Source organism: Rhipicephalus microplus, chromosome 4 (assembly GCF_043290135.1).
Source record: "Rhipicephalus microplus isolate Deutch F79 chromosome 4, USDA_Rmic, whole genome shotgun sequence".
NCBI classification, from domain to species: Eukaryota; Metazoa; Arthropoda; class Arachnida; order Ixodida; family Ixodidae; genus Rhipicephalus; species Rhipicephalus microplus.
In genome coordinates, this window is record NC_134703.1 from 79962119 (window position 1) to 79988316 (window position 26198).

General features: G+C 48.2%; 4 protein-coding genes across 4 annotated transcripts in view; all 4 read left to right on the forward strand.

The window, feature by feature from the left end:
* Positions 1-14442, forward strand: part of LOC119172742 (uncharacterized) — a 176298-nt gene extending 161856 nt beyond the window's left edge. The window contains exons 2-4 of the mRNA XM_075893106.1: positions 11811-12007; positions 13342-13597; positions 14413-14442. Coding sequence (XP_075749221.1) covers positions 11811-12007; positions 13342-13597; positions 14413-14442 — 483 coding nt within the window. The remainder of the gene's footprint in view (positions 1-11810; positions 12008-13341; positions 13598-14412) is intronic.
* Positions 8159-8697, forward strand: LOC142814346 (uncharacterized). Its single transcript, XM_075893035.1, has one exon. It carries the CDS (start codon positions 8159-8161, stop codon positions 8594-8596), a length of 438 nt encoding a protein of 145 aa, XP_075749150.1. The 3' UTR covers positions 8597-8697.
* A 1157-nt stretch (positions 14443-15599) lies between the features above and the next one.
* Positions 15600-19370, forward strand: LOC142814345 (endothelin-converting enzyme 1-like). The gene is made up of 2 exons (XM_075893033.1): positions 15600-15782; positions 16589-19370. Exons 1-2 carry the CDS (start codon positions 15633-15635, stop codon positions 17837-17839), a joined length of 1401 nt encoding a protein of 466 aa, XP_075749148.1. The 5' UTR covers positions 15600-15632; the 3' UTR covers positions 17840-19370.
* Positions 19371-21572: 2202 nt separating this feature from the next.
* Positions 21573-23826, forward strand: LOC142813944 (uncharacterized). Its single transcript, XM_075891897.1, has 2 exons — positions 21573-22565; positions 23572-23826. Exons 1-2 carry the CDS (start codon positions 21747-21749, stop codon positions 23578-23580), a joined length of 828 nt encoding a protein of 275 aa, XP_075748012.1. The 5' UTR covers positions 21573-21746; the 3' UTR covers positions 23581-23826.
* Positions 23827-26198: the final 2372 nt, after the last annotated feature.

Genomic DNA, 26198 nt, shown 5'->3' on the forward strand with positions numbered 1-26198 from the left:
TATAGATATGTGCTTGAGGCTCTCGCCCATGGCTGCGCGACCACCCGGACAGTCCCAGAGAACGTGAGCGTTATCCGGGAAGCCACGGCAGGCCATGCAAGCAGGAGACCCGTCCTTGCCTTTTTACATTTACGCGCGTGCACCCAGTTCTTCGTCCGATGAAGCGTTTTGCTAAACCTTCCGCGAAGTGGACATTATAGGCACCCGGCAATGCAATTTACGAGATCTGATGGTAGCGCCAGAACAGACAGCCTAGCGAGTTGACGCAGCAAAACCGGACTTGCAAGTGCATATTAATTTCTCCTTTAGTTGTGAGCATGGGGGTCACGGCTGATTATGTAAGCGCCCAGGAAGCCTTCTTTGAAAACGCGCCAAAAAGGGCATTGACACTTCAGCGTCTCAATGTGTTCAGCGAGAGTTCCATTTTCTTGGTATCTGCGGCGGCTGCATTTCCGACGGTGGCGGAAATGTTGTAGGCCCGTGTGCTCAGATTTGGGTGCACGTTAAAGAACCCGAGGTGGTCAAAATTTGCGGAGCCCTCCACTACAGCGTCTCTCATAATCATATGGTGGTTTTGGGACGTTAAACCCCACATATCAATCAATCAATTTTCTTGGTATCCCTCATGGTAGGTACCAACAATGCTGAGGCGGCCCAAAAAGTTTCATCGCGTCCTCTGGTCCACTGTCGGGGGCGTTCCAACCTTAAGCGCTTTCGCGACGCATGGGAAAAAAATCTGGGTACGAAAAAAACAACAAAAAAACATGCTCACAGTTCTAAGGTAACTGCAACAAGTGTCCAGGTAATCAAGTTGCAACCTTCTGAATGACAGTGTCGACGGTAACGCGTTACAAAACAGCTTTATGGTTAAAGCTTTTAAAGGTAAATGCCATGAGTAAAGGAGAGGTTCAATGAACTTGTAGCTGGGCGAGTTCGTTCATAATTGAACCAACTCGTTGTCGTTCGTCTGCATTTGCGCACACCAGGTTACCCAGAGTAAAGGGAGAGGCACGTGCCGCACGTGGAACCGCGGCGACGGTGCACGAGGAGAGGAGAGTGACCCGAGTGCACGCGCACCATCCACTTAGACGCAAAAGATTAGTCGGGGAAAGGCTCGTGGCACGCGAACCTTTCCCCGAGGATGAGCTGACACTGTGCGTTGGTACGCCGAGCTGCGAAGACGGAAGCAGCAGAACTGCCCAGTTCTCAGGATGACGGCGAATTGGTACAAGGAGTGGCCGTCGATATCGTAAGAATCAAATGAGGCTGCCCGGACTTGCTGCAACCTGTCACAGCAGTTCCTGGGTAGACTACAGCTCCTCTGCTTCCACTGCAGTCAAGACGCCGTTGACAAGTTAGGCGTAGCCAAACTGTGCCGGAGGATACGACAAAGACCGGAACCAACCGGGAAAATGGTCGAGCGGCTCGTACGGCGGCGGTTTCGAGGACGAGTATACGATGACGGTACCAGTTCGTCGTAGCTCCGAGGGTGGTATCGGAAGAGTAGGGAGATTTAGGATAGCGCACCGCGAGCCCTTGCGGCGTGGTCGCTGCCACTACGCATGCGTCGTAACGCGAGTCGGCGTTCGCGTTCGCGCCCTGCATGCAGAAAATCCGAAATAGCGTGCGGCGATCGTGGCTCGCATGTGGCCCGCAAACGCTGGTTTCGAAGCTACGGTGTCGTTGCGATCGTGCGTTGCGGTTTGCAGCAGGGCAAACGCTATTCTAAAGCTCATATGGCGCCCGCTACGCCTGCAACACCCGCAGCGCTTGCTAACGGCATTCTGAAACTTCCCAGTAAGAATGTTCTACGATTGCGAGATTCGCTCGCTGGATTCCGAGCTGACCGGTTGTGCCCTCGTGATCTCCGACGACAGTGCAGCTCTGGCCGACTTGGTTGGTCCTACGCCACCTCCTGACGCCGGTCCCCGACGCCGACGACAGCGTAGCTCCGGCCGACTCGACTCGCCCTAAGCCATCTCCTGACGCCGATCTCCGACGACCGCGAAGCTCTGGCCGACTGGTGCCCCTTCCTCGGACTCCTTTGACTGTCTCCATCTTTCCTATCTTCTCTTTACTTCCGTCGTTCGCTGTCCCTGCGCCTCGCTCTCTCCTTCCTGTCTCTCTATCTCTTTACCTTATTTACATTTATTCCTATCCTTTTAATATCTCCTCCGCCCCCACCCCTCGTGAGCTACTGTTGAGGTGTCCTCCCCCTGAAAGACAGTTACGGGGCTCACTTTTCTCTTCTTTTCATTTAAAATCACTCCCCCCCCCTCCCTCACAAGAGTGGCTACCGAGACGCCATCTTGGCTAGAGACAGATTAGAGTTAAGGATCGAGTCAACTTATCTTGAATTAGTGTTACGGTTTCGTTTGTATAGCCGATAATTGAGTACTTGTTTATTTTTGGGAGTACATTCCATGTACCAGATTGCTGTTTGCCGTTTTTTTTGTGTGTTATAAAGGGTGTTAGTTGTGCAACACTCGTCTCTTCCGCGTATCTCTCTCAATTTCATCCATCGCAAGCGCTCCCGAGATGAGTTCGTGACAGTAAACATATTTGCCAGACAAATTGTGTAACTGTGAAAGTTATCACAAAATTGTGACAATTTTGTGTAACTAACGGACCTACTGGTTACTAATTCGGAACTCTAGCGGGTAAGTTTTGTTAAAATGTTTCGCTAAAGTGGCGTCTCTTCGTTTCTCGTAACTTTTTGTACCAACTTTTAACGTAGTCCTACGCAAGATTAGTTCGTTCTGTCATAGTGCCTTTCTTAACGTGTTACCGCCAGCACTGGTGCGTGTTATAAATACCATTCATTTCTCTCGACGTTGAGGATGATAATACATGCATTGACGGAAATAAAAGGTAAAAAAAGGAGGCGGAAATGTCAAGGATTGTTTTTCCATTCCAGGATACAGCGGGCATCGCTGCTCGCTTGGCTTGATCCAGAAGACCCCTTTGGGTTTCCAGGTCAGTTTGGGCGATGTCGTCCTCCTAAGGCTCCCCCATTGCCGTGATTCGTCGTAATCTCTGGCATAGTCGCTCGATTTGAGGCAAACGTGAAATGTCATACGTATAGATTTGCTTATTGAAATCAACATAATGTTGAAGTACAGACTCTAGTAATATTACCCTATATACTTTCATGAAAAAATTCGGCACGTCCTATGTATACCTGGGAACTCGACGTTGTGCGAAGCGTGCGGAGGGAAGGTGACCGTGTGGCAATTTTTTTTCATTGAGTGACACGTCATGAAATGACGCTAAATATATTATGACCGCCATCGGTAGGCGCCATGCTGTCGCTGAGAAGCGGGCCGGGCAGCGTTCCCACGCCTGGAACCCCAGTTTTCTTGGAACCAGCGTCGAGAGCTGACGGGGGAGCGGCGCTCTTAATCCTCAAAGAGGTAGCCGACTGGTCGGCTGCCTATGCCCGCCAGGTATTGTCCCTGCTAGCCGGAGAATGAGACGTCGTGTCGCCACGACGCCGTTCCAGAGAGGACAACAAAGACAGCGTCTTCCTTTGAAGAAACGGCGACCGCCGCCACAAAGTGCCCTGCTAATTGAGCGGACAGATTGGCGGACCGTTTGATGTCTGCTGTCCGAAGCTTGGGACCCCTCGACCAGCGACACACACGACGAGCAAGAGCTCTTCTGGCGCCACCTTTCAGTGCAGTGATCTCGACTCAAAATTGGATGTTCACGTGTGCCGTGCATGCTCGTACCCCTCACCTGTTGTGTGTGTGTGATTGGTGTTCCCATCAAGAAGGAGGAGCCCGACAGGGCTTATAAGGACGCTGCAGAGTGCGGGACGTCGCTCTGAACCATGTAAAGGTTCAACCACCACGTTCATAGTTTGTGAAGGCTCTGAACCATGTAAAGGTTCAACCACCACGTTCGTAGTTTGTGAAGGCTCTGAACCATGTAACGGTTTAACCACCACGATCGTGGTAGAGTGCCTAGAATATTTCTCCTAGTGTCGTGAACGGGCCGGCCGAGGGGAAATGGTATGCGATACAGCCGCCAGGTGGCAGTACCGCTCTCTGGCGCGTTGCTTTTTCGGCAAGCTGGGAAGGCAGCAAGCCGGAGCAGACGCTTTGCGTTGAAATTGCAGTGGTGGTTTCATGGCTTAGCACGTGATTGCCTTGTTATCCTGTGTTTTCCATGCAGACTGTAAATAAAGCGTGTGAATTTGAACGAAATGTATGCGAGCTCTCTGCCTTGTTGAGATTTTGTGTCCTCCTGACGTGCCGCCTCTTCATAGATTGGCCGCTCGCGCGTTACCAATGCTACTTTTTAAATTGCGGTAATTAAGGGGTGGCCAACCGGGGGCTCCCAGCGGTACGACTGTTCAACACAAAAAATCACATATTTCTCTCCTCATCCGCGACCACCATTCCCTCCCGTAGGCGCACTTAGTGCCAGCGGCAGGCTCAATTTCGCAGCCGCAACAAAGAAGCAGATCGTCGGCCCTTTTCAGCGAAGCGAGTGCGTCAGTTTCGGTGCTGACATAGTGCTCTTCCACATTTATGCCGCGGCAGTAAGTACTGCAAAGGTACCCATCTGCAGCACCTACTTCCTTGCTTGACGAAAACACTACGTGTTTCAACACGTAGACGTCACCCAGCACTGTATTGTAGTGCCATGCGAAGCACAATGCTTCTGGGTTACTGGGCAAGCAAATTTTGCTGCAAAATGCCGACGGCGGCGTTATGCTGTGAAACGGGTGCGGCGCCTGTGCTGTTTCCTCGCCAGCGGCAGCATCGTCACAGGCCTGGGAAGTCGTGGGTTCATTCGGCGCTTTACGCTTAGCAGGCGGAGCTGTGCAGTCAGCAATATTCCTCTCTTTTCTTTTTCGAGGCACTGGTTTAGTCAGGTAAGCGGGGCCATCCGGGAAAATGGTAGGAACGGCGTCCGGCGTTAGCGATGGTCGTTCACGGTCGAATTCGATGTCCTCACCGTTGATGACATGCTTGAAAGTTCTTTGGATGTAGCGATCATCAAAATGACGAGAACACACTACACAAGTTTCGTCTAGAACTTTGTCACCTCTTTTGATGTTTCGCGCCCATTCTTGAAGACGAACAGGGTCTGCCGGAGCCCTGAACAGAGACACCTTCTCTTTGAAAGACTTGTACCCGCCTTTGCACAAAGCACGTTCTTCCTTTTTTTTTTCAGGCATAGTCACACACAATCGCTGCACGAGAATTCACGGCACATATTCGAAACGTAGCGAGAACACGCTTCACCACACAGACAAGTCGCCACCCGACACAACGTTGAAAGGCCTGGCCGGCACGCAAACTGACGCGCCAGTTGCAAGTAGCGCCCCCTAACGCCGAATCCAAATCAATTTCCCAGCCGCCGATGGGGAAGGCGCCACTAGGAGAATATTCTAGGCACTCTAATCGTGGTTTGTGAACTCTTAACCTCATGCTGTAAATATTTGTAAATAGTGCCATAAATCTGTTTGTTTTTTCGTATCCCCATCTTGTAAGCGCTCGTTTCCTCAACCCGAAGCTACACCACGCTACCACAAGAGACCGGGTTTTGTTTTCGTATCCTCCAGCGACCTTCCTTCCGACCCGCAACAACTGGTGATGAGCGGTGGGATACGACTCAGCACCCCGAGTCACAACAAGTACAAATGTTGCACACACAGACATATGTTGAATAGTTGCAGATGCTTATATAACCAGTAGTTTGCACTTGCGCAACGACGTCAACTGGAACATGCGTATTAGAAGCACCAGAATCTGATATAAAGCGCTGACGCTCGTGAATGATGCTGGCCCTGGACACGGCTACATAAACCAACTTCAGCGCATGGCAACTAACCACAATTGACGGTAACGCGACGTGGTGGCTGTATAAAAGAAGTGCATGTTATGGTGACCCCGCTACTAACTGCAGCTGACGATCACCGCGGGTTCACGCTTAGCGAGCCACAGGGCCGTTTCTCCGTTTACTCGCGTGTAGCGCACCGCTCCGCACGCGCTCATCTAATAAGGCGTTTAGCGCGGCGTGGCAAACAGACAGTGTTCTAATGCAAAAAAAAAAAACGCAACACTTTATCGCCTCTGGCGGCACCCTGCACAACAGTACAACGTCCGCTCCCGGGACGCGGGTAGCAAAGGCACCCGCACGCGGACGTTCACAAGAAGGGGAAAACCGCGAGCACGTCGCAGCTGGCAATGGCGAGCTTTGACACGCCGGTCGGGAAAAGGTCCCTCGCGGCTATGCTGTGCACTCTCACGATGGCCAATGGGCCTGGTCGCGAGTGTTAGGGCAAACCTCGTACGCGTAGGCCTACGGCAAGTGCGGCTCGTTGTGGTACGACCACTTCAAGCACTAGGCACCGCTGTGGGCTTAGCGTACGCTACCGAAGCTAGCACTCAAGTAAACACGCCTGCCGAGGTGCCCAAGGCCACCCCAGGCAGGCTACAGTCCGGCGATTCCCAAAGGGGACGCGGACGAAGGGAAACACGTGCTTACCTGGCGCCGACCACGGAGAAGAGAGCTCAGCTCCCTCGGCGCGCACGTAACTCGTGCCGCCCGCACGTGGCGCCATCTATCGCCACGTGGTGTTAGCAGAGCAGAAAAGCAAAAGGGTGTGGCCGTGTGGCGGAATGCCCGCGAAATGGTCGCGGGCGCGCCTCAGATTCCCACATCCTTCTCTCCTTAATTCAACCTATATACTGGTCTGCAAAGGCAGCTGGTCGTCGCCCATTCATGCAAAGGCGTCATGCAATGGGCCACAGCTAGCCTCAGCCTCGCTCTGCAACTGCCGCTGAAGAAAAAAAAAACAACACAACAATACACTTGAGAAATACAATGGCGCCGCGGAAGAGGGGTAACGGGAGTTCATTATGCTCATGCAAGAGCGCGTCCATGGCTCGGAGGCGAAGCGTGACGTAAATGTTTGACTTGGGTGACTGCGTGGATGCGAGAGTGCAAGGCAAAAGTCCTGGTTGAGGCCCTCATGCGAGGAAAGGGCTCACCTTCATCTCGTCGATCTTGACGACAGGCCCGTGAGTCCGACGAACGCCGCCTCAATGGAGGTACCTTGTCAGGTATTGCTTAACGCTCACGCGTTAAAAAATTGCCCGTGTGTGTTGTCGTCATTTCTGGGTAGATGATTTGGGTGCACGTTAAAGAACCCCAGGTGGTTGAAATTTCCAGAGCCCTCCACTACGGCGTCTCTCATAATCATATGGTGGTTTTGGGACGTTAAACCCCACATATCTATCTATCTATCGTTTCTGGGTAGATACTAAGTGTCTATCACCTGTGGCACATACCCGCATAGCAGCGGCACATACCCGCCCGAGGGTATGGGCGGAAAGTGTTTGACGACGTACGCGACGTACTTGTGACATTACCAATCTGTTGACCAGCGTGTCATTATTTTTCATACCATCTTACCCCCCCGCCCCCATGCTAATTTTGATTTACGCCAAGTTAAGGGGGTGACCACGAAAGCACCCAAATGTAAGCGGCTATAAATAGATAGATAGATAGATAGATAGATAGATAGATAGATAGATAGATGGATAGATAGATAGATAGACACGCTGAAAAACTGGCCGAAGTTCGCTAAAAATGGAAGAGTAGTGGGTGTAAAAATAATACACCCACTACTCTTCCTTGAACTGCGTACAAGCAACGGTCACAAGCCAACAGCAGCAACAACCTTAACCTTCGTCCTAAACATCTGGCCACCTGGTTCTTGGCTCATCTCCACTCTTCAAGGAGTGCCATCGGGAACGGGACGTGATCATAATCATCATCATCACCGTAGTTTTCACGAGAGCCCGAGGAAGGAATCTGTTCTTTAAACTTGTTCGATATTACTGTGATTTATATTCAAGATATATACTATACTCTGGTCGAAATGGCGAAAAAATGGTTGCACTCTTTTTGTTCTTGAGTAAGTTTTTTCCTCGTTATGTTAGGACTATTACTTGGAAGGCTTGAAAATTCATGTAACCAATTCTTGGCGAACCATTCTGAAGGGTATAAGCCGTGGTATCTTTGTTTGTTTTTTTTTTGAAAATTTGGCAAATACCCACTTTGAGGGATTGGCGGGGTTGAGGCATCATCATCATCGCCCTGCGTCACGTTCCTGAACGGCCTCGACTTGGCAGTCGACATGGCGGTGGGCAGTACCGCGGTTTCGCAAGATTCCCGGCCGCACGGCGACGCGCCATCCAAAGCCGACGGTGATACCTTCGGCTCTAGCCTGTCTACTAGGTCGTCCGACGAGAAGGCCGATATCCAGGAACCGTGGGACAGCAGCGAACTCGGAGCAGTAGGCCTAGCGAAGCTCCTGTGCTACCGCTACGGCCTGGTCGTGACGGCCATGAGTCTGCTCATGGTCGTCGTGGGCTACGGCGCGCCGGCATTGGTGCGAGCGTACGCGCTGAGCTGCACCGACCCGGGCTGCCTGGAGCCCACCGCGGCGCTCGAGCGCTCGGTGGCCGACGCCCGCGGGGACCCTTGCGACGACTTCTACGGTTTCGTTTGCGGAGGGTGGCAAAGGGAAAACCCCGGAGTCGCAAGCCATTTCCAGGTTTGTGAGATGTCGTGAATGTGGCACTATGGCGGGGTTACAGGTAGCTAAAAACGAAGCGCTTTTCGATTGAAAGTCGACATCTCTTTCCAGAAACTAAATCTAACCCACCACGACGATTGTTACAGCGCGAGAACAGAACGATGACAAAGAGACGAGAAGGACACGACACGAAGGACACGTCGTTCTGTTCTCTTTGTTCGTCATTCGTTCTGTTCTGTTCGTCGTTCTGTTCTCGCGCTATAACTATCGTCATGTCATACCAGCTAGCCCAAACTGCCACACTTCTAGCCCACCAAGAAGGTGGTCGGTCAGCGAAGATGTTGCCTCTCTCACTCCGTCCCTTCAGGTCTATTCTTTCGTTTTGCTCAGTTAGTTCTAGTGAAATCTGGCTTCTTCGTTATTTCTCCTAAGTGAGGTTTTCAGTTCTATCTTCGGCTGTGGTCGTCGTAGGTTACTGTAGACCTAACCCAACCTAACTTAACCTGACCTATAACCGAAACCTCTCTTTCTGGCAAGCCCTCTTCCGACCACTCCTATAGCCTACCTTCTGCATTCCAGGGGCGAGAGTTCCTTTCTCAATCCACCACATGTATTGACCGCCTTATCTAAGCTTAAAGACGTGACCGTTGCCCGTTTCACAGGTTACCCGCTTTCCATAACCTCCTCTCATCAGACCCTTTTCCTCTTTGCGCTTGCCACGTAGCCATTTTTAGCGCAACGAAGCCAATGATGCCCACGGCTCAGGGCCATAATTTAGACGGCTATACCGCGTAAATTTCGGGATGACGAAAGGTTGATTCTTAACTTCCACCATTTTTAAGTTCGCTGTCACTTGGTTGTCAGCGTCGTGGTGTAGGTATATTAGCGGAAGAGTTTTAAAGCAATATAATAACAAAGCAAATAAATGATTTCACGTTCGTTGTACGACATTTCATTATGTACAATCGATTGCAACCCACCTAAATTAGGATTCTAGCACTTGCGCAGCTAGCCTAGAAACAGCCAGCCTTCGTACACTGGTGTGGAGAAAGCGTAACGCAAGAGAGACAGGCTGACTATGTAATAGTGGAGACTAGACGCAGAAAACGCATACAGATTTCCATGCAATAGGCGCAATCTCCTGGAATATATTGACACACATCTGGTGATAATATCAGCGCGAGAACGAATGGTGTAACATATTTTGTGAGATTTGGGTATACACCTAACTTACCCCAACCTAACAGTAACTGTATATGGTGCTGAAATCATTCAGTGTGGCTTATCATCAAATTTGTCTGATCATCGTTTTTGCAGCTTGAAAAATTCTTACTTCATTTTTTGACACTACTGCTGGATTTATTTTTATAGACTGTATCTCAAAAGACATCATTATTCAACGCCCTTGCCCAATACGTGCCTACTGTCTAAATTATAGCGAGATATTTCTTACCAAGGCTGACCAGCTTGCAGAAAGGCGAAACTGTAGGCAAATCTATGTAGCAGTAAAAGTTCCGGAGCTTACTAGAATACTCTAGCACACAGTGATGTATTTGGGTTAAATGGCGTATCCATGGGGAAGTAGTGGGCAGATGCTCCACCAAGGTGGCAATCCTTCTCTTGCAATTAAGGGAGTGCGTGCCAGCGGTGGTCACCGGCGAGCCCGCACTCTAGGCCTCTCGATGCAATTACATCATCACGCGGATAATTTTTTATAAGTGCGGTGGGGAATCGCTGGACAGGATACGAACCACGTACCTTTTGCGCGTGAGGCTGATACTCTAACTACTATGCCATCGCTGTATACTGAGTAACTCAAGGCACGATGAATTGCAATTAATGATTACCGAGTCGGACAAGGAGAGCAGAAAGGTAGCTCTTAAAATTATCTGCTGGAAACGGAAATAATATACAACAGCTGCGGAAGAGAACAGCGCTTCGAGATCGGTAGCAGCGCACTTGAAGTTGTAAAAAAAAAAAATCTCTGCTTAAAACAGGTAGTAACCGCGGAGCCGAACTACGAGATTGAAGCAGCTAGAAGAATAAGAATGGGGTGGAACACATTCGGCAAGCATTCTCAAATCATGATACCTACCTTTAGCCATGAAGAGGAAGGTATATAACAGCTGCATTTTGCCGCTGCTTATCTACGGAGCAGAAATCTGGAGGCTTGCATAGAGGGTACAGCCTAAATTGAGGATGACGCAGCGAGTGACGGATAGGAAAGTGACAGGTGTAACCATAAGAAACGAGAAGAGAGCAGAGTGGGGCAGGCAAAAAGTCGGAGTTAAAGATATAATAGTTGAAATCGCGAAGAAGAAATAGGCATGGGCCGGGCACGTAGCGCGTAGGCAGGGTAACCGTTGGTCATTAAGGGTAACTGACTGGATTCCCAGAGAAGGCAAGCGGGTCAGGGAAAGAGAGAAAGTTATGTGAGCAGATGTTTGCGGGTATAACTTGGCAGCAGCAAGCACAGGACTGAGTTGACTGGCGGAACGTGGGAGAGGCCTTTGTCCTGCAGTGGACGTAGTGAGGCTGATGATGATGATTATGAATGTATTTAGGGTTATAGCGTGCCACTGTTAAACATGTGCGCGTGGACATGGCAGTCCAATTGCGAGGGATCCATGCAAAAAAAAAATGTCCCTGCACTTTCATGTGCACGTTGAATCATCGGTAGTCAGAATAAACTTAGCCGCTAATCGCGAGTGTCCCAGAATGGTGTGCCTCATAACCGTATCCCGGTTTTAGTTACGTAAATCCCAAATTTTGACTTTTTACGGCATTATCTTGCACCATTGAAGCTTGACTGAGCGTGCAAAGGAGTCTTCCGCACCCTATACACACCCCTAGAGTAATGTACTAGTTCATCAGCCTGACTACGCCCACTAGGGCGCTGGAGGAGGAGGGAAAAGGGTTAAAGCCCTCGAGAAGTTTCAAATTTTTTTCCGTATATACACACGCACATAGAAGCGCATGCACGAAATTACACAAAATATGGCTGAACACCCCCCAAAAATATTCCGGCTGTGTCCTGGCGCCCACTGCAAGTTAAAGGATTCTCCCATGTTCATCCAATTAACCTGGTCCTGCACTTGGTGCGGTCACGTTATTCTCGCAAACTTCTTAGTCTCATCTACCCACCAAACATTCTGCCTCTCCATCGCGGGCTTGCCTTCTCTATCAATCCACTATGTGACTCGAAGTTAAAGCTAGCCTCTTAAACGATTCTTTTTTCTTTCAAATTCAGACTCTGCAGCAGCGCGTCGCCACGGCGGCGATCATTAGCCTCGTGCTGGATGATGGTGAGGGTGCACTTCCCTCGCACCAGGTGGCGCGCCTTTTCCAACGCTGCGGACAGGTGGCCTTCAACGGGCAGCACAGGATCGACGAGCTGCACGCCTTCCTCGACCGCTTCAACCTCAGCTGGCCGACGCCGCCTTCGAGGTGACCACCTGAAATACATTGTACAGATGTACTGTATGTACATTGGCTGCGTATCAAGGAGAGATATTCATGCCTCACCACATCCCAACTTGTTATATCTAAGTATTTCAGAAATATATATATATATATATATATATATATATATATATATATATATATATATATATATATATATATATATATATATATATATATAGAATGGGTGGCAGAATGTTCCGACATCGCGAAAAAATTTAATGACGAACAGCGAGTTTTGAAGGTCTTGAACTGTGCCTTTCGTTCGGACGTCTCAGACTGACAAACACTGCGAAAAAAAAAAACACCGTCCCGATGTCACTGGAACAGAAGTTTCGAAGAAACGCAATTTCTTACGCTAAACCAGCCTGCTTATGCATCGTTTTTTTTTTGTAGACAGCTGAAAGCATTTTACGTGGATTTATTTTTTTTTTATTCTTTCCTCTGGAGATATGCTTCGATTCAGTTTTCTAGGGGAACTAAATAGAACAGTTTATTTTTTCTGTTAATGAGCAACGACGATGTCATGCGCATCTTCGGCAGCGTAGCGTACTGTGTCTCGCCGATGTAATACTACAGACCTGCAATGTTGCTCGTCTCGCACTTTAGTTTACGTGACAAGCAGGAGCTACACGCGTCGTCACAACAAAAAGTGTGATCATGCCGGTGCTCGTGATTTTATGCCGCGCGTTCACATGCAGCGCCAAGAATCGTCAACTCACGTTTGCGCGCAGCTGCGTCGAGTGTAAGATATGTCACCGGAGTAGGCGTGATAGCTTCGGAACCAGTATAATATAATTACCAAACGAAGCAAAGAAAACTCATCGCACTCAAGGAGCGCCATTTACAGGACGAATGTCTTAAGCTTGTTTTCGTGTGGGCCTCTTGAGCGAGACATCGCAGACTAATGAACTGGTACTGAAATCCGCGTTGCCCACGTCCCCAATGACGTCATACTGAGGTGTCACCATGTGACTCTATCATCACCTCGCAGATGTTTCATATATGTGATGTGTGACACCCACATGTGACTTTGTCAGATGACATCGTTGCTTAGTGAAAGCGGGGCCGATCGCGTGGAGTGAAGAGGGGAAGGGGGGTGTAATTCGATCGATGAAAGACGTCATTGTAAATTAATGTGTTTTTCACACTGTGGCAGGTCATGTTTTGTGATAGGTCTGATGCATGGTTCTATGACCTAATGCATCGCGAAGAGCGAAGCAGGATTTGTACTTGCAATATTACGCACAGAACAACGTTCTGCAGAACTTTGATACCACTCGTGCACTCACGAAAAACGCCTCTCTCGTGGCGTACAGGTCCAAGCTGGAAACTCTGGACGTGATGGTGTCCTTGTCCCTGGACTGGGGCATACCGGTGTTCTTCCAGTTGAGCGTGGACCGCTACTTCAAGCGTCCAGGCTTCCGCACTCTTCACTTCTCCGGCAACCCGTACTTGCTCGAGTGGTTCATGACGCGCAACGCGCTCCAGGAGAGGGGCGTCCTCCTCGCCTACTTCGACCGCGTTTCGCTCATTATGAACGGCTCGAGCGCGTCGAAGCGCGTCGTCGACGAGGCAAGTGTGGACGCAGGCTCTCTTTTATCGCACAATGAACAATTATTCGTCCTCGGTATATTATTACAATGTGTCTAGATGTAGCAGTACTTGGCTTCCTTTATTAAGAAATCTGGCAGCTCGGGAAAAAGGTCATGACCGTTACACCGTGAACGGAAGCCAACAAGGAGTTTTATAAGGTAGTAGAAAAAACAAAAACAAAAACAAAAAACAAGTTGAAAATAGTCGGCCACGAGGAGTCGTATATACATCTAAAGAAAGCGCTAGATTAGAGACGGACAAGGGAACGTGCAAGGATGGACACCCGTCTGTTTTTGTGCATTTTATTGTCCGTGTCCAAAGTATCGCTGTTTTTTTCAAGATGGATTTTTACGAAGGAGCTCGCTTTTAAACACTTCTAAAGATAGTATATACGTAACATACAATGTAATATGTCGTACAGGGGGAGGGGGGTTCAACGCTGCATTGCATTATGCATCATGGCTGGAGGCAAGAGCACTGGTATATGGGCCGGGGGGGGGGGGGCTCGTTTGGTTTGAGGGGGACAATTAAGTGCCCCCTATGCACGCCCATGGTTACAGGTGCATCCATATATTCCATAGCGTAGTAGTGTCCTTAATCGCTGAACATTTATTTTAAACACGGTGAAATAAATAAACAAGCCAGTAGCGGGGTCTGTGTCAACATGCAGAAAATACCAAGAAGGGGGGAGATGTCAGAAAAACCAATGTTTACAGCCACTCGAAGACAAGGGGGATGGTCAAGTGAAGCTCTGTCTTTGTGAAAACAGTCTGAATGCCTTTTTTTTATTGCAGCTGAAAAGCAATGCTAATTGCCTTCTGTGACGCAAAGAGTCACTCTGATTGGAGAAAACCATGGTTAGTTACGCATGTTTTCTGCGGCTCCTGAATGCATTGTGGTAATACAAAGCTTCACCCGAAACTTTAGAGGATCCATTGAAAATAACTGTTTGTGGATCTGCGACTGTGGATCTCTTGTGACCTGGTCGTACAACAGTCCCAGGCGTAGAGAAAGAGGTGGAGCCGTATTCACAAACCAACCTCACCATCACCTGTCGTTTTCCTTATCGGTGTTGTCCGCCATGGTGGTGTAGTGGTTGCAGTGCTCAACTGCTGACCTGATGGTCGCGGGTTCGGTTCAAGCCTCGGTGGTGGCGTCTAGATGGAGGTGTAATGGTAAGAGGCCCGTGTACTGTGCGATGTCAGTACACTTAAAAAAACACCAGATGCAACATTTTGGGACTTAAAATCCCAAATATTGTTCTCATTCTGCATCAGATTTGTGCCTCCCAAGTGTGTTGGGTGCATAAAAACATTAAGCAAAGGTGAAGAAAGTAGGCGTTTACTTGCGAATATTGACTACACATTTTTGATGAGCATCGCTGAGGGCGCAAAAGTGTTAAGGAAAAACCTGAGATAAGGATAAGGCTGACTTTTGTATATGACTCACTGTATTCTGTAAAACAATGCGTAAGCATGCGCTATCAAGTCCGTGATCTTCATTGCGTCGTGTGCGGGGATATCCTAGTGCTCTCCCGTTGTGAGGTACGTCGTACTCTAAATCGTGGAACATCTCTTCTAAACACAAGTAAGTTCTATTTTCCACCTCACCACACGAGGAGCCAAACATGTGTTGCAATATAATTTTCGTACGCCGGTAATTTTTTAACGTTCTATATTGGCATTCTGCAAGCCTTTCTGCGACTCGAGCTCAGTACAACTCGCTTTTGCCTCAAGTTACGAAATGTCGATGATAGCTATCATCGACTAAACAAAGGCGACAGCTGCAGAACCTTGTGTGCGAGCAATCCGCACTCGTGGGCTTATTTTCGTAAACGTATCTTGCTTTGGATACAAAAAAAACTATTGCGTATGTGATCTTTGACAGACCCGATAATGAATGCCATAGCACAGAGGGATATTTCGTAACACTTGAGGAATGCTCTAGTTAGGTATTCTTCCAATGGCCAGCATGTCTTAGATACCTGTTTCAATATTTCTCACGTGAATATCGCATGCAGGTACTCCAACTGGACAACCACGTGCTCATGACAATGGTGCCCTCTCTGGTGGATCCGCGACCGGACACCGACCTAGTGTACGTGGTCATGGAGCAGCTGGACTACATCACGGGGCCTTACCTATCCACATCTGAGTGGCTTCTAGTAAGTGCAGCTCAAGCTAGAATGACCTTTGTTTAAGGATATTTTAAGGACCTTATTTATAACCGGGATGGCTGCGGAACAGCTGTTGATATATTCTAGTATTTTTTGTATAAGTTTCAGCTATATCTGAATACCCTAATGTCTCTATGACTGACTGACGTTTCTACAGGGGAGAGGCCTTGTTCCCGTGGTGGGCATAGTCAGGCTATTGGTGATGATTAGTATTATGATTATAACGGTGCCGACGACGATGATAAATGGTCGTAACAATAAGTACTTGAAGTAGTTGTCAAACTTCGCTGCACTTTGACAGAAAATGCGCGCATTTTGCCAAGTGTTTGTTCTTAATGTGCATGTTTGCTAAACGTTTGTAGGAAGCATCCAAATGTGTGCTTCCGTAGCTTAGCGCCTCTATATCTTCGCTTTGCTCAAAGAAAGTACATCTCGTGCCCTTGGGGATGTACGAAGGAACGTCCGAGGGGAGTTGAGGGTTTCTGTAACTTTCCAGGCTGCTATCTCATGAAATCCTAAGGCAGCGCTGGCTGGAAAATTCTGACCCGCTCTGCAGATGGTACTTGTCGTAAGGCGCGGCGTGTGTCATAGGGCTAAGCATATCACTATGAGCGGATGAGGCCTGCAACAAATTCGGCAATCTAACAACAAAAATCATCATATTAAACTGACTAAGAGGTTTCTGCGCTGGCATTTTTGAAGTGCGTTAGTTAAACATTTCTTTTTGGCGGCCTCTCGCATAGGCGAATGAAGCTGTTCCTCAAAATGGACGCGCGCATCTTCCTTACTTGTAGGTCCTAAACAAGCACTTGCCCGTGGAACTGGGGCCCAAAGACGAGATTTTCGTCATGAACAAGCGGCTACTGCGACTACTTGGGGTACTTGTCGGCAACCTAGAGGACACCAATAATCTGCTCGCTTACGTCACTTGGCACGTGACGCGGCATCTCGCGAGCGTCACTTCGTATCCGCTATCGCGCGCCCAGTTCGCAGACGGGCCCAGCGCCGACGCGAACACGCTGGGCTACATGATGGGTCGCTGCTACATGGACGCCGACACGGCGATGCCGTTCGCCTTCGCGCACGTCTTCAACCAACGCTGGCTTCCCGCGGACTCCGTGGGCCACGCGAGAAGCGTGTTGGACAACATTCACACTGTGGCCAACAAGTCCATGGCCTCGCTGACCTGGATGGACGAGGAAACCAAGAGCGGAGCGCTCGAAAAGCTGGCCACCCTGCGCGCCATCGTGGGCAACCTGGAGCGCGATTCCGAAGAAGACTCTCTGCGATGCCTCTATCCGTACGTACCCGAACTTAGCGGCTCGTACCTGGACATGGCGCTCGCGTTTCGCTCGGCGGAGCTGCGCCACGCCAAGAGGTTCTTGCGGGTCAACGAGTCCTCGGCGCCGTCGTCCTCATACGAAGTCAGCGTGCCGTTGACGCTCGTCAACGCGTTCTACTTGCCCGTGTACCACGTGATGGTGATCCCGGCAGCCATACTGTATCCGCCGTTCTACGTGGCGGGCTACCCGGCGTCCTACAACTACGGCAGCCTGGGCCACGTCGTGGGCCACGAGATGACTCACGCGTTCGACCCGGACCTGGGACTGTACGGGCGCGACGGCCTCCGGCACAACTGGTGGACGCCCGCCTCCCAGGAGAGGTTCGCGGGCAAGCTGAGGTGCCTACGGCGCCTCTACAACGAGAGACCCTGGTCCGGAGGCGCCAACTTCGGGGAGCACGCTCTGTCCGAGAACTTCGCCGACAGTGGAGGCATGATCAAGGCTTACAAGGCCTACCGGGCGAGCGCCCGCGAGCGCGCAGCTGTGCCACCGGGACTCTCCAAATTCAGCGATGAGCAGCTGTTCTTCGTGAGCAGCTGCTTCAAGTGGTGCGCCGGCGAGGAGAAGCAGAACACCGGCCGATACTCGCCACCTCGCCTTCGCTGCAACGTGCCCTTACTCAACATGCCGGAGTTTGCGCAGGCGTTTGAATGTGGCGCGGGCAAGGCTATGAACCCGGTTAGTCACTGCGACACGATGTGATATGCGTAACTTTCACTATAGACACTGTGATATGGAATACAATGTCGTTTCCCGCGCACCCGATGTTTCCCGCGCCTGTTCGTTTACGCCACGGCCACAAGCTCCATATCGCGTGTCTCGAAATTTCTCACTGTTTGTTCTGTAACCTCGTAGTAAATGCAAACATAGGACGGGTAAGTACCGAAGAACTAGTTACACGACAGTGTTCTTCAAGTCGGTACTGGGAATGCTGCGCAATCCAATTTACACGTGAACATGACGCAATTTCTCGAGACTATCTCGATGTCGGAAACAATTACCAGAATAAGAACAATAAAATATCATTACGGAATTGATGCGGATGAATCAACAGACCAAGATTATCCAATATAAACATCAGCTGGTTAATTTTTGCTGGGGACGCTCTCTATTTAAGTATAGTATACAACGACATGACATCTGAGATTGGAATACGCTACCGGTAGGTGTAGCTTTTAGTATTGCATAGGTTCATACCGTCAGTATTCATTGGCCACATTGCTGTATTTTGAAGTTATGGCGTTATGCCAAAAACAAAAAATTACACCTTTTCTGCCACGTCGAATGTGGTCAAATTCTGCCAGCTCATTCTGAAACGCGTATGGAAGTACATGTGTGTGTTATATTATTAGCTAGCACTAAAAAGTTTAGTGATCACCGTTATAATAGTGGATTGTTACGTGAGGAAACTAATGATATGGCTCTTTATTTGCCAACACGGGAGCTATGTATGATAGCGCTTGTCCGTTGGAAATCTTCATCATTGGCGAGAAAAAAAAAAACGTATGTGCTACGGAAATTGGCTCACACCCTATACTATACGCAACACCTGTCCACTAAAAATAGGGGAATACACGGGCGGCGGACACGCCCGCTAAACCCGTGGCGCACGCCACAATCGAGACGTAACTCTGCGCTTTCTTTTAGACATGTTTTTTATATCTCCCTATTTCCTTTTGTCCACTGAGGCAGTTAAATGTCAATAAAGAAGGATTGATTAAACAAAATATGAAAAACAATTGGTGTGCTATAGGTTCAATAGTACTTTATCGTATATATTGACAATATGTGGTGTTTTTTATTTGTAGCCCGTGCCTTTGAACTGATATACATATCAAAATTATAATCACAATCTCGGAAAACTGCAGACGATGTGTTGTTTTCGCGCTAAGAGTATGTTTGCCTCGGTTGTACATCTCGCCATTGGATAATGGGCCCCCTACCGCTTGCAAAAATTTGTGGCGAAGCCCGCTCAAAAGCACTGGCGGCTATTTGACTTGAACGTTATAAAATCAGGTGAGTACCAGATACCTCATACTATCGTAGAAATAAAAAGAACATGACGTTTTTGTTCTCCAATAAAATTGTTGGGGGTCCTTACGCGGAAAAGCTTCATCATAGACACTGAATGTGCCTGACGGCCCTCCACATGGCAGATGTAATTTCAGAATTAGCATACGTACACATGTTCAGGATATATCCAGACAAAGTACACAAGTTCAATGGAACTAAAAAGTGGAGCATATTGAGTAACACTTACCAATGAATATTTCTAAACACGGTGCGTCGCTACATAGACAACGTTTCGACAAGTGAGTTGTGCGTCTCAACAAAACGAAAAGACTGTCGACGAAGAATGAAAATGCAAGATCCAGCGAAACTCCGTGTTTCGAGAATAATCCGCTCTTTAAGCCTTCATTTTCTGTTTAACTTCCGCGAATGTTTCGTGCTCGAAGTTCATAGCAAAACGATGGTGGATGTGTGAATTCGAATGAAATGGTGACTTAGCCCTTTTTTAAAGAAAATTGCAAAAGAATGATGCAAGTATCGGGCACGGACAGCTCTGACCGGAATCTTTCTGGGGAATGTCGCGTTTGGCGCCTTCGTCGCCGTTTCTCTTTCTCTTGGGTAAATATTGACTCGGAGGTTTGCTTACTACCGGGGTAGTCTCGTGTTTAAACAAGGCTCAATTCCTGATTTGTAGACTAGGACCTCACTATTGTGCGTAGAGACTGCTTCTGTAGCGTATTTTTTTCTCTCATTTTTTTTTCTTCTTCGGCATCCTTCTTGAGGCATCGCCGGACTGTGCTCATGTTTAAACTAGGGTCTTTTCATGCCTTTGAAAGTGGGACTCCACTTAAATTACTTCTTAGTTTGCTATCTTTTTCTTCATGTTTTCTTTCTACCAGTCTTATATGCTTTGGCACAGAGCATCCGTGTGGGTTTGCGAAACTGAACGCTGCGGTGGCTTCGATAGACCTGTTGTTTGCGCATGCGACTTCGCAAGGAAAGCTGCTTCCGAGTTGTGAAATCACGGATGCGCTAATTATTTATTTTAGTTGTAGTTTTTTCCCCTCCGAGAGCCCCTTCCTGGTGCGCATCTACCTGCATCTTTTTTTTTTTTTTGCGATCAGCCCCAACGACCCTTTTCCGGATGAATCACTGAGATGACTAATCTTGTACGTTAACTGCAAAAAAATAGCGAATAAATAAGCAAACGCATCGACACAAGTTAACCGCAAAGAGAACAAGGAACAAATAAAGACAACCTGTGGTGAAATGACTTGTCATTTTATTTGTCACTTTAATCTCTGTAGCACTTTAAAAAAAGCTCGTACTATATGATCCGCCTGACGCTTGGCTGATCCCTCTGAGCGGGTAAGTACCAGTGATTCCAGGAGCTACCAACTAAGCAGTTAATAGTAGCTTTACTTTGCCTGAGCTTTTTCTTATGTAGCTTTTTTACGCATATTAATAATTGTGGTATATTTAGCTTGCTGAGCATTGGCGTGATGTTATAAACAATAAAGCTTTATGTTTCACAAGAATATAACCGAGAGCACGCATTTATGATGTGAATTTTCTTTAAAATTCGTGATTGGAGATGATGGTAGGCCATTATTTGAGGAACAGGCGACGAAAGAAGCATTCCAGCTATATCCAGTGTCGCAGAGAGTCTACATATACAGCTTCATCTACTTCATCTCCGCTACTTGTGACACTTACATTGGCTAGCTTCTATCTCCTGCAAGGGCTCGTACTATGCTGAACTTCGTAGGCACTGCCGATGGTCCGATACTGGTAACCGTTCTTCTGAAACTGGTGGCGTAGGGTCGACGAAGAAGCATTTAGGGACTGAACTCGTTCGATGCCATGGAGGTGGACTTCCCATTTGAATGTAACCTGCATAAGCAGCTTCGACCCTCAGTAAAGCGAATACATGCATGGGAAGTGAGTCCACATCGCGTTGGCAAGAGAAAGCTACGAAGTCCATAAAACCACTGCGTTGTGAGCTTCTTTTCATATTGCCACATGTAAAAAATGCAACACAATTCACCATCGGCAGACTAGAAACCACGGTGACGTTTTCCTCTAAGCAGGTGGCTTAATCGGTGAAATATTGGGCCTGCTGCTCCACCAACATTTTGCCTGGACAGCAATGTAACGTGTATCGGTTTTGACATTGATGCTGTCTTCGCAAATCTGTATGCTCTACTGGCTTCCTGAGAATTTAAATTACACCTCAGACGAACACCGTCCGTTTACCTGTATGTTTAATCGTCGGTGGTAAGTTCAGGAACACGCCCGCATATCTACGCGAAGAAGAAGAAGAACTGTCATGGACTCTCCGTCAGCAGTTGCGAAGTCTGCCAAGTCAAAGAAGAGCAAGCAGAAAAAGGCGAAGCATAAAGAACGAGAAAGAGGAGCGCGAAGAGGAGCCGATGGTGGCGTCTCATCTACAGCCCTACAGGCGCAGCCCAACGGCCCGCTCAGCCCGGGATCAGAGTCACCATCTCCAGCTTACTACCAGGCCGAAAGAGCTCAACCACAACGTGCCGCTTCAAAAGCACCAGATGGATGGGTGATTCCGTCCAGAGCCTGGCCAACGATGCCGACAGAATGTGGATTAAGCCAAGACAAACTAGGAGTTTCCACCGATGACGTGTCCTGTTCCCCGAGTTTAAACCCCGAGAGAGACGTAACGAGGCAACGAAACGACGAGAAAGCACGCTGGGACCAAGTAGGCGGTGAAGAACACGCGCAGTTCGAAGATGCGTGCCACGTTCCGCCCAGCAACGTTCCTGGAACGTCGGATCCGTCTAGCGGCGAGAAGAAAAGCGCCCAGACCAACAAAAGAAGTGCCAAACCATCGAAGCACCGTGAGAAGACGAGAAGCTCGAAACACCCCAAGAAAACTGGTCGCAGTATCGAACAGAGATCGAACGCAGCCAAGGAAACCAAAGATGAAGCTTCAACTGTGCCGACCCCGCGTGACCAGAACACGGCTGTAAGGGAAGATGCTCCATTAGGTACCGTTGACAAATGCCACGAGAGAAATCTGCGGCACCTGCCCCAAGCCGTTCCCTCCTCACTACGTCAGCAAGAGGAAGCGAATGTTGTCAAGTCTGACACCACAGTGGACGGTACTGTGGGAAGCACTGACCAACAACAAAGTGCTGGTACAGATGCGACCTGCGGGCCCCCGACCGTCGACCTCGAAGCGACCACGTGGAGTGTGATTGAGGAGCCGATATATTACGAGAGCTTCAAGACCATCACGAACGAGCGAGGATCACCCATAGCCGAGGAAATCATCGGAGGCTTCGTCCCAGGCACAGACACGACTCTGCTGGGATTCCCTACGTACATTACGGATGCTGAAAAATCACCGAGGTCTTCGAATGCACGAACGCCCCGATATTGCACTGTAAGTTGCTATAATAGCTCCTGTCTACGTATAAGCAACTGTCAGCGCAAAAATATTCTAACGCCAGCTTACATGTCGTGGAAGGAAAACCGGTGGTCAACGGGATGTTGCATAAGATGATTTGGAAGCTTGAAGTAGCCAACTATGCTGGCAGTGAAGGCGCCCTATAAGACTTGCGGAATCGGGCTAAGGATATAAGTAGAGTTCGTGAAGTTGTCCAATATATTGCTTTTGCTATGTTAGGGATAGAAATTGTGTCATATTGTCATCACGATTGATTATGTATACGCTTGTTTTGGTATTATACGTGGGGTCTAACATCCCAGTACCACCATATCATTATCAGAGACGCCGTAGTGGAGGGCTCCGGAAGTTTTGACTACCTGGGGTTCTTTAACGTGCACCCAAATCTGAGCACACAAGCCTACATTACTTTCGCCTCCATCAAAAATGCAGCCACCGCCGCCGGGATTCGATCCATCGACCTGCGGGTCAGCAGCCGAGTACCTTAGCCACTAGACAGACCATCACGGCGGGGCTAAGCTTATTTTTCAATTGCTGACTGTTAACTGTGTTCATTTATTACTCTCTTGGACGTTGTGATTAACTAAAATTAATAAAGGAGGTAATTTTCAGTACCATTTTCTGCTTTTCGCTCAGCGAAATACGGTTCAAATCGTGCATATGAATAAAAATTGACTCGGGATCGTTAAGCTTTCATGCTTGTTTAACGTCCAAGGAAAAGTGAGCGTGATACGGCGAGGTAGAAAGTTTGGTGGACATCTGAGATAAAGGAAGTTGCGTCAACAACGTGGCCGCAGCAAGCATACTGCAGAACAGGGTTGATTGACGGGACATTGGAGAGGCCCTTGGCCTGCAGTGGGCGCAGTCAGGATGATGTTGATAGTATAAAGCTTCGCACACTATTACATAAATCGTACTCGATTACGGAAAGCTTCGCACGCTTTCGAATTGCATTGACTAACTTAATGTCGCTCACTTCCAGATTATTTAAACGTTTGGACTTCAGGGAACCGTATTCTCCCAGAACGCAACGCTTCCTCTTAAACAAGGCTTCGAACCTGCGGGACGAATGCATGGACCGATAAGGAGGATCACAACCAGTCGGTCTCGAAAGAAGGGCGCACTTCGTGTTTCAAGAAAGGAGGACGCTTGCGCAGGACAATTTTAAAATAATTCTGTAGTTTATATATAATATGACCCAACGTGAATTTGGGCATTTAGTAGTGGACTTTTTCTTATTAATCGTAACTAGAACATTTTGTCATTGTGCCCATTGTTTGTAAATATGATGGGAGATCTTAATTGATGGTTGTGTATGTGTCAATAAAGTGAAAATTCAGTTTAGGAATTTTACACAAATCTCTGGGTTCCTTGGTAGCCCGTAGGCTTTTTTTTTGCGAATGAATAAATCATACAGCAGTTGACAAGCTATACAACTACAGATGCATATTGTAAACACATACAATTTCACGTAGCTCAGTGGTATATTCTGATCTTTATGAGGTTATGACGTAATACATTTATATATAATGCTTACTCAAGTTGTTCTGTGATGGATATTCGATCAAGTTTGAAATAAACCGATATTACCGCTATAGTGATGAATTGGTGAAAGAAGGGGGAGTTCGTTTACATTGCAATACTTTCTTTTTCCTCCTACTCGTTTTCAGCGTCTCTCCATTACTTTGCGCACTCCATTATGACGAAGCGCAACTGCTACGGGATAGGCGTACACGCACGAGCGGCTACTGCGGATGGAGGCGTGCTTGTCCGCCGCATTAATTTCTGAGGTTTTTCACCTTGCATTGCTAAAAAATACTATGTACGGAGCTGTCATATACGTTTTCCAAACGACCTTTAAGGACTGTTGCAATGCAGACTCGCACTCGAGGAATGCATCTGCTCAGGGCAGGGCAGAGTTGACGTGAAAATTTGTCGCTGTTCGCTTTCCTTTACTGGACAGTGCCGCGTAAAGAAAGTGACTTAAGGCGCAATAAAATATCAAAACATTGACGACACGTTGACGTTGCGTCCAACACTGTACCTGAAAAAAAAAAAAGAATAATCCGGTTGTTTTTATGCGCATCTGTGTAAAAGGTATTTCAGCGTGGTAATCAGTGCTTTCACTTTTCCTCATGTGACTGTAATGGCGTTAAAGCTTGAAGGACAACAAATCTGCGAGCTGGGTAATTGAATCGTGACTCGGTTCACCTTGCGTCGTTTTGCTTATGTACACTATGTACTGCAATTAAGGGTGGTAGTTTAGCTTTAAGTACGTACTTAATGCGCATAGCTTTTTTTTCGCGAAAGCTTTGCGCCGTCTCGACGTGATCATGTCCATTATGCATTGATAACAATTTCTGCCATTCTTAGTGACCATATTAGTGACATGGCCCTCGCGAGTTTGAGGAAATGTTTCTTCGTGTTCTACCTTAGATTCCATGGCGCTTCATCCAGTGTCTGTATGTGATGGGTCTATAAATTCACTTAAGGAAACATTTGAACGCCATGTAATGATTGCGAATCAGTACCGCAGAATCCCGGCAGGACTCGCTTTCTGGATTTCGTGGCGGCCGGTTGTGCCCCCGCGATCTCCGACGACAGCGCAGCTCTGGCCGACTGGCTCGCCCTACGCCATCTCCTGCCGCCGACAAGAGCTCTCGCTGAGTGTTGCCCCGTCTTCGGACTCCTGCGAATGTGTCCATCTTTCCTATCTCATCTTTACTTCCGTCGTTTTCTGTCGTTTGCTGTCCCTGCGCCTCGATCTCTCCTTCCCCCTCTCTATCTCTCTACCTTTATTCCTATCCTTTAAATCTCTCCTTACCCCCATCCCTCGTGAGCTACTGTTGAAGTGTCACACTCTGATGCAGACAGTTACGGGGCTCACTTTTCTCTTCTTTTCTCTTCAAGAATCACATAAGAATCACCTAAGAATCCCGGTTGTTGGCGGAAGTTTTATAAAAGGGGAATTCATATTCACTTGTCTATAGCACAAAGTAACAACAAAATCCTTGCGCATTGTTGTGCAAGAATTGTTGTGTGTGCGAGAAAATCCTTACACATATGGTCGCATTTTTTCGGGAATTCAGCTTCTGAGTTTATGAAAAAATTCTCCTGGTTTGTGGCTTTGTGCCGCAAACGGGTGTTGGCAGATTTCTTTTTCTTAGTCCTTCCGCCGTTTGGTTGGGTGCAGCAGAACCGATAAGTAATGTCAAGTGAGCTTATGCTTCGAAATGTTGATGAATTCACCCTCGCACCGTCAATTGTTATAGAATCCTGATTAGCTTTATTGGTATATCCGCCTCGGTTGGTCAGTGGCCAGGCTGCTCGGCTGCTCAACCTAAAGTCACGGGTTTGATCCCGGCCATGGTGGTCACATTTTGAAAGAGACGAATCGGTAGGGACCCGTATACTGTGCGATTTTAGTGCACGGTAAAGAACACCAGGTGGTCAAAATTTCCTTGAGCCCTCCACTATGGCATACCTCCTAATCACATGGTGGTGCTGGGACGTAAAACTCCTCACTATAGCAGCTTTTTTGGTGGAACGACAGATTCGGGCACGTGTTCAATCACTGAAGACCAGGAACAATTCTTCAACTGTGTTCAA

Excerpts from the sequence above, each read along its gene's own strand:
- LOC142814346 (XM_075893035.1), top strand. The coding sequence starts at position 8,159 with ATGGCGGTGGGCAGTACCGCGGTTTCGCAAGATTCCCGGCCGCACGGC.
- LOC142814345 (XM_075893033.1), top strand. The coding sequence starts at position 15,633 with ATGCAGGTACTCCAACTGGACAACCACGTGCTCATGACAATGGTGCCC. Across the intron at positions 15,783-16,588 it reads CCACATCTGAGTGGCTTCTA|GTCCTAAACAAGCACTTGCC; the intron begins GTAAGTGCAGCT and ends CCTTACTTGTAG.
- LOC142813944 (XM_075891897.1), top strand. The coding sequence starts at position 21,747 with ATGCCGACAGAATGTGGATTAAGCCAAGACAAACTAGGAGTTTCCACC.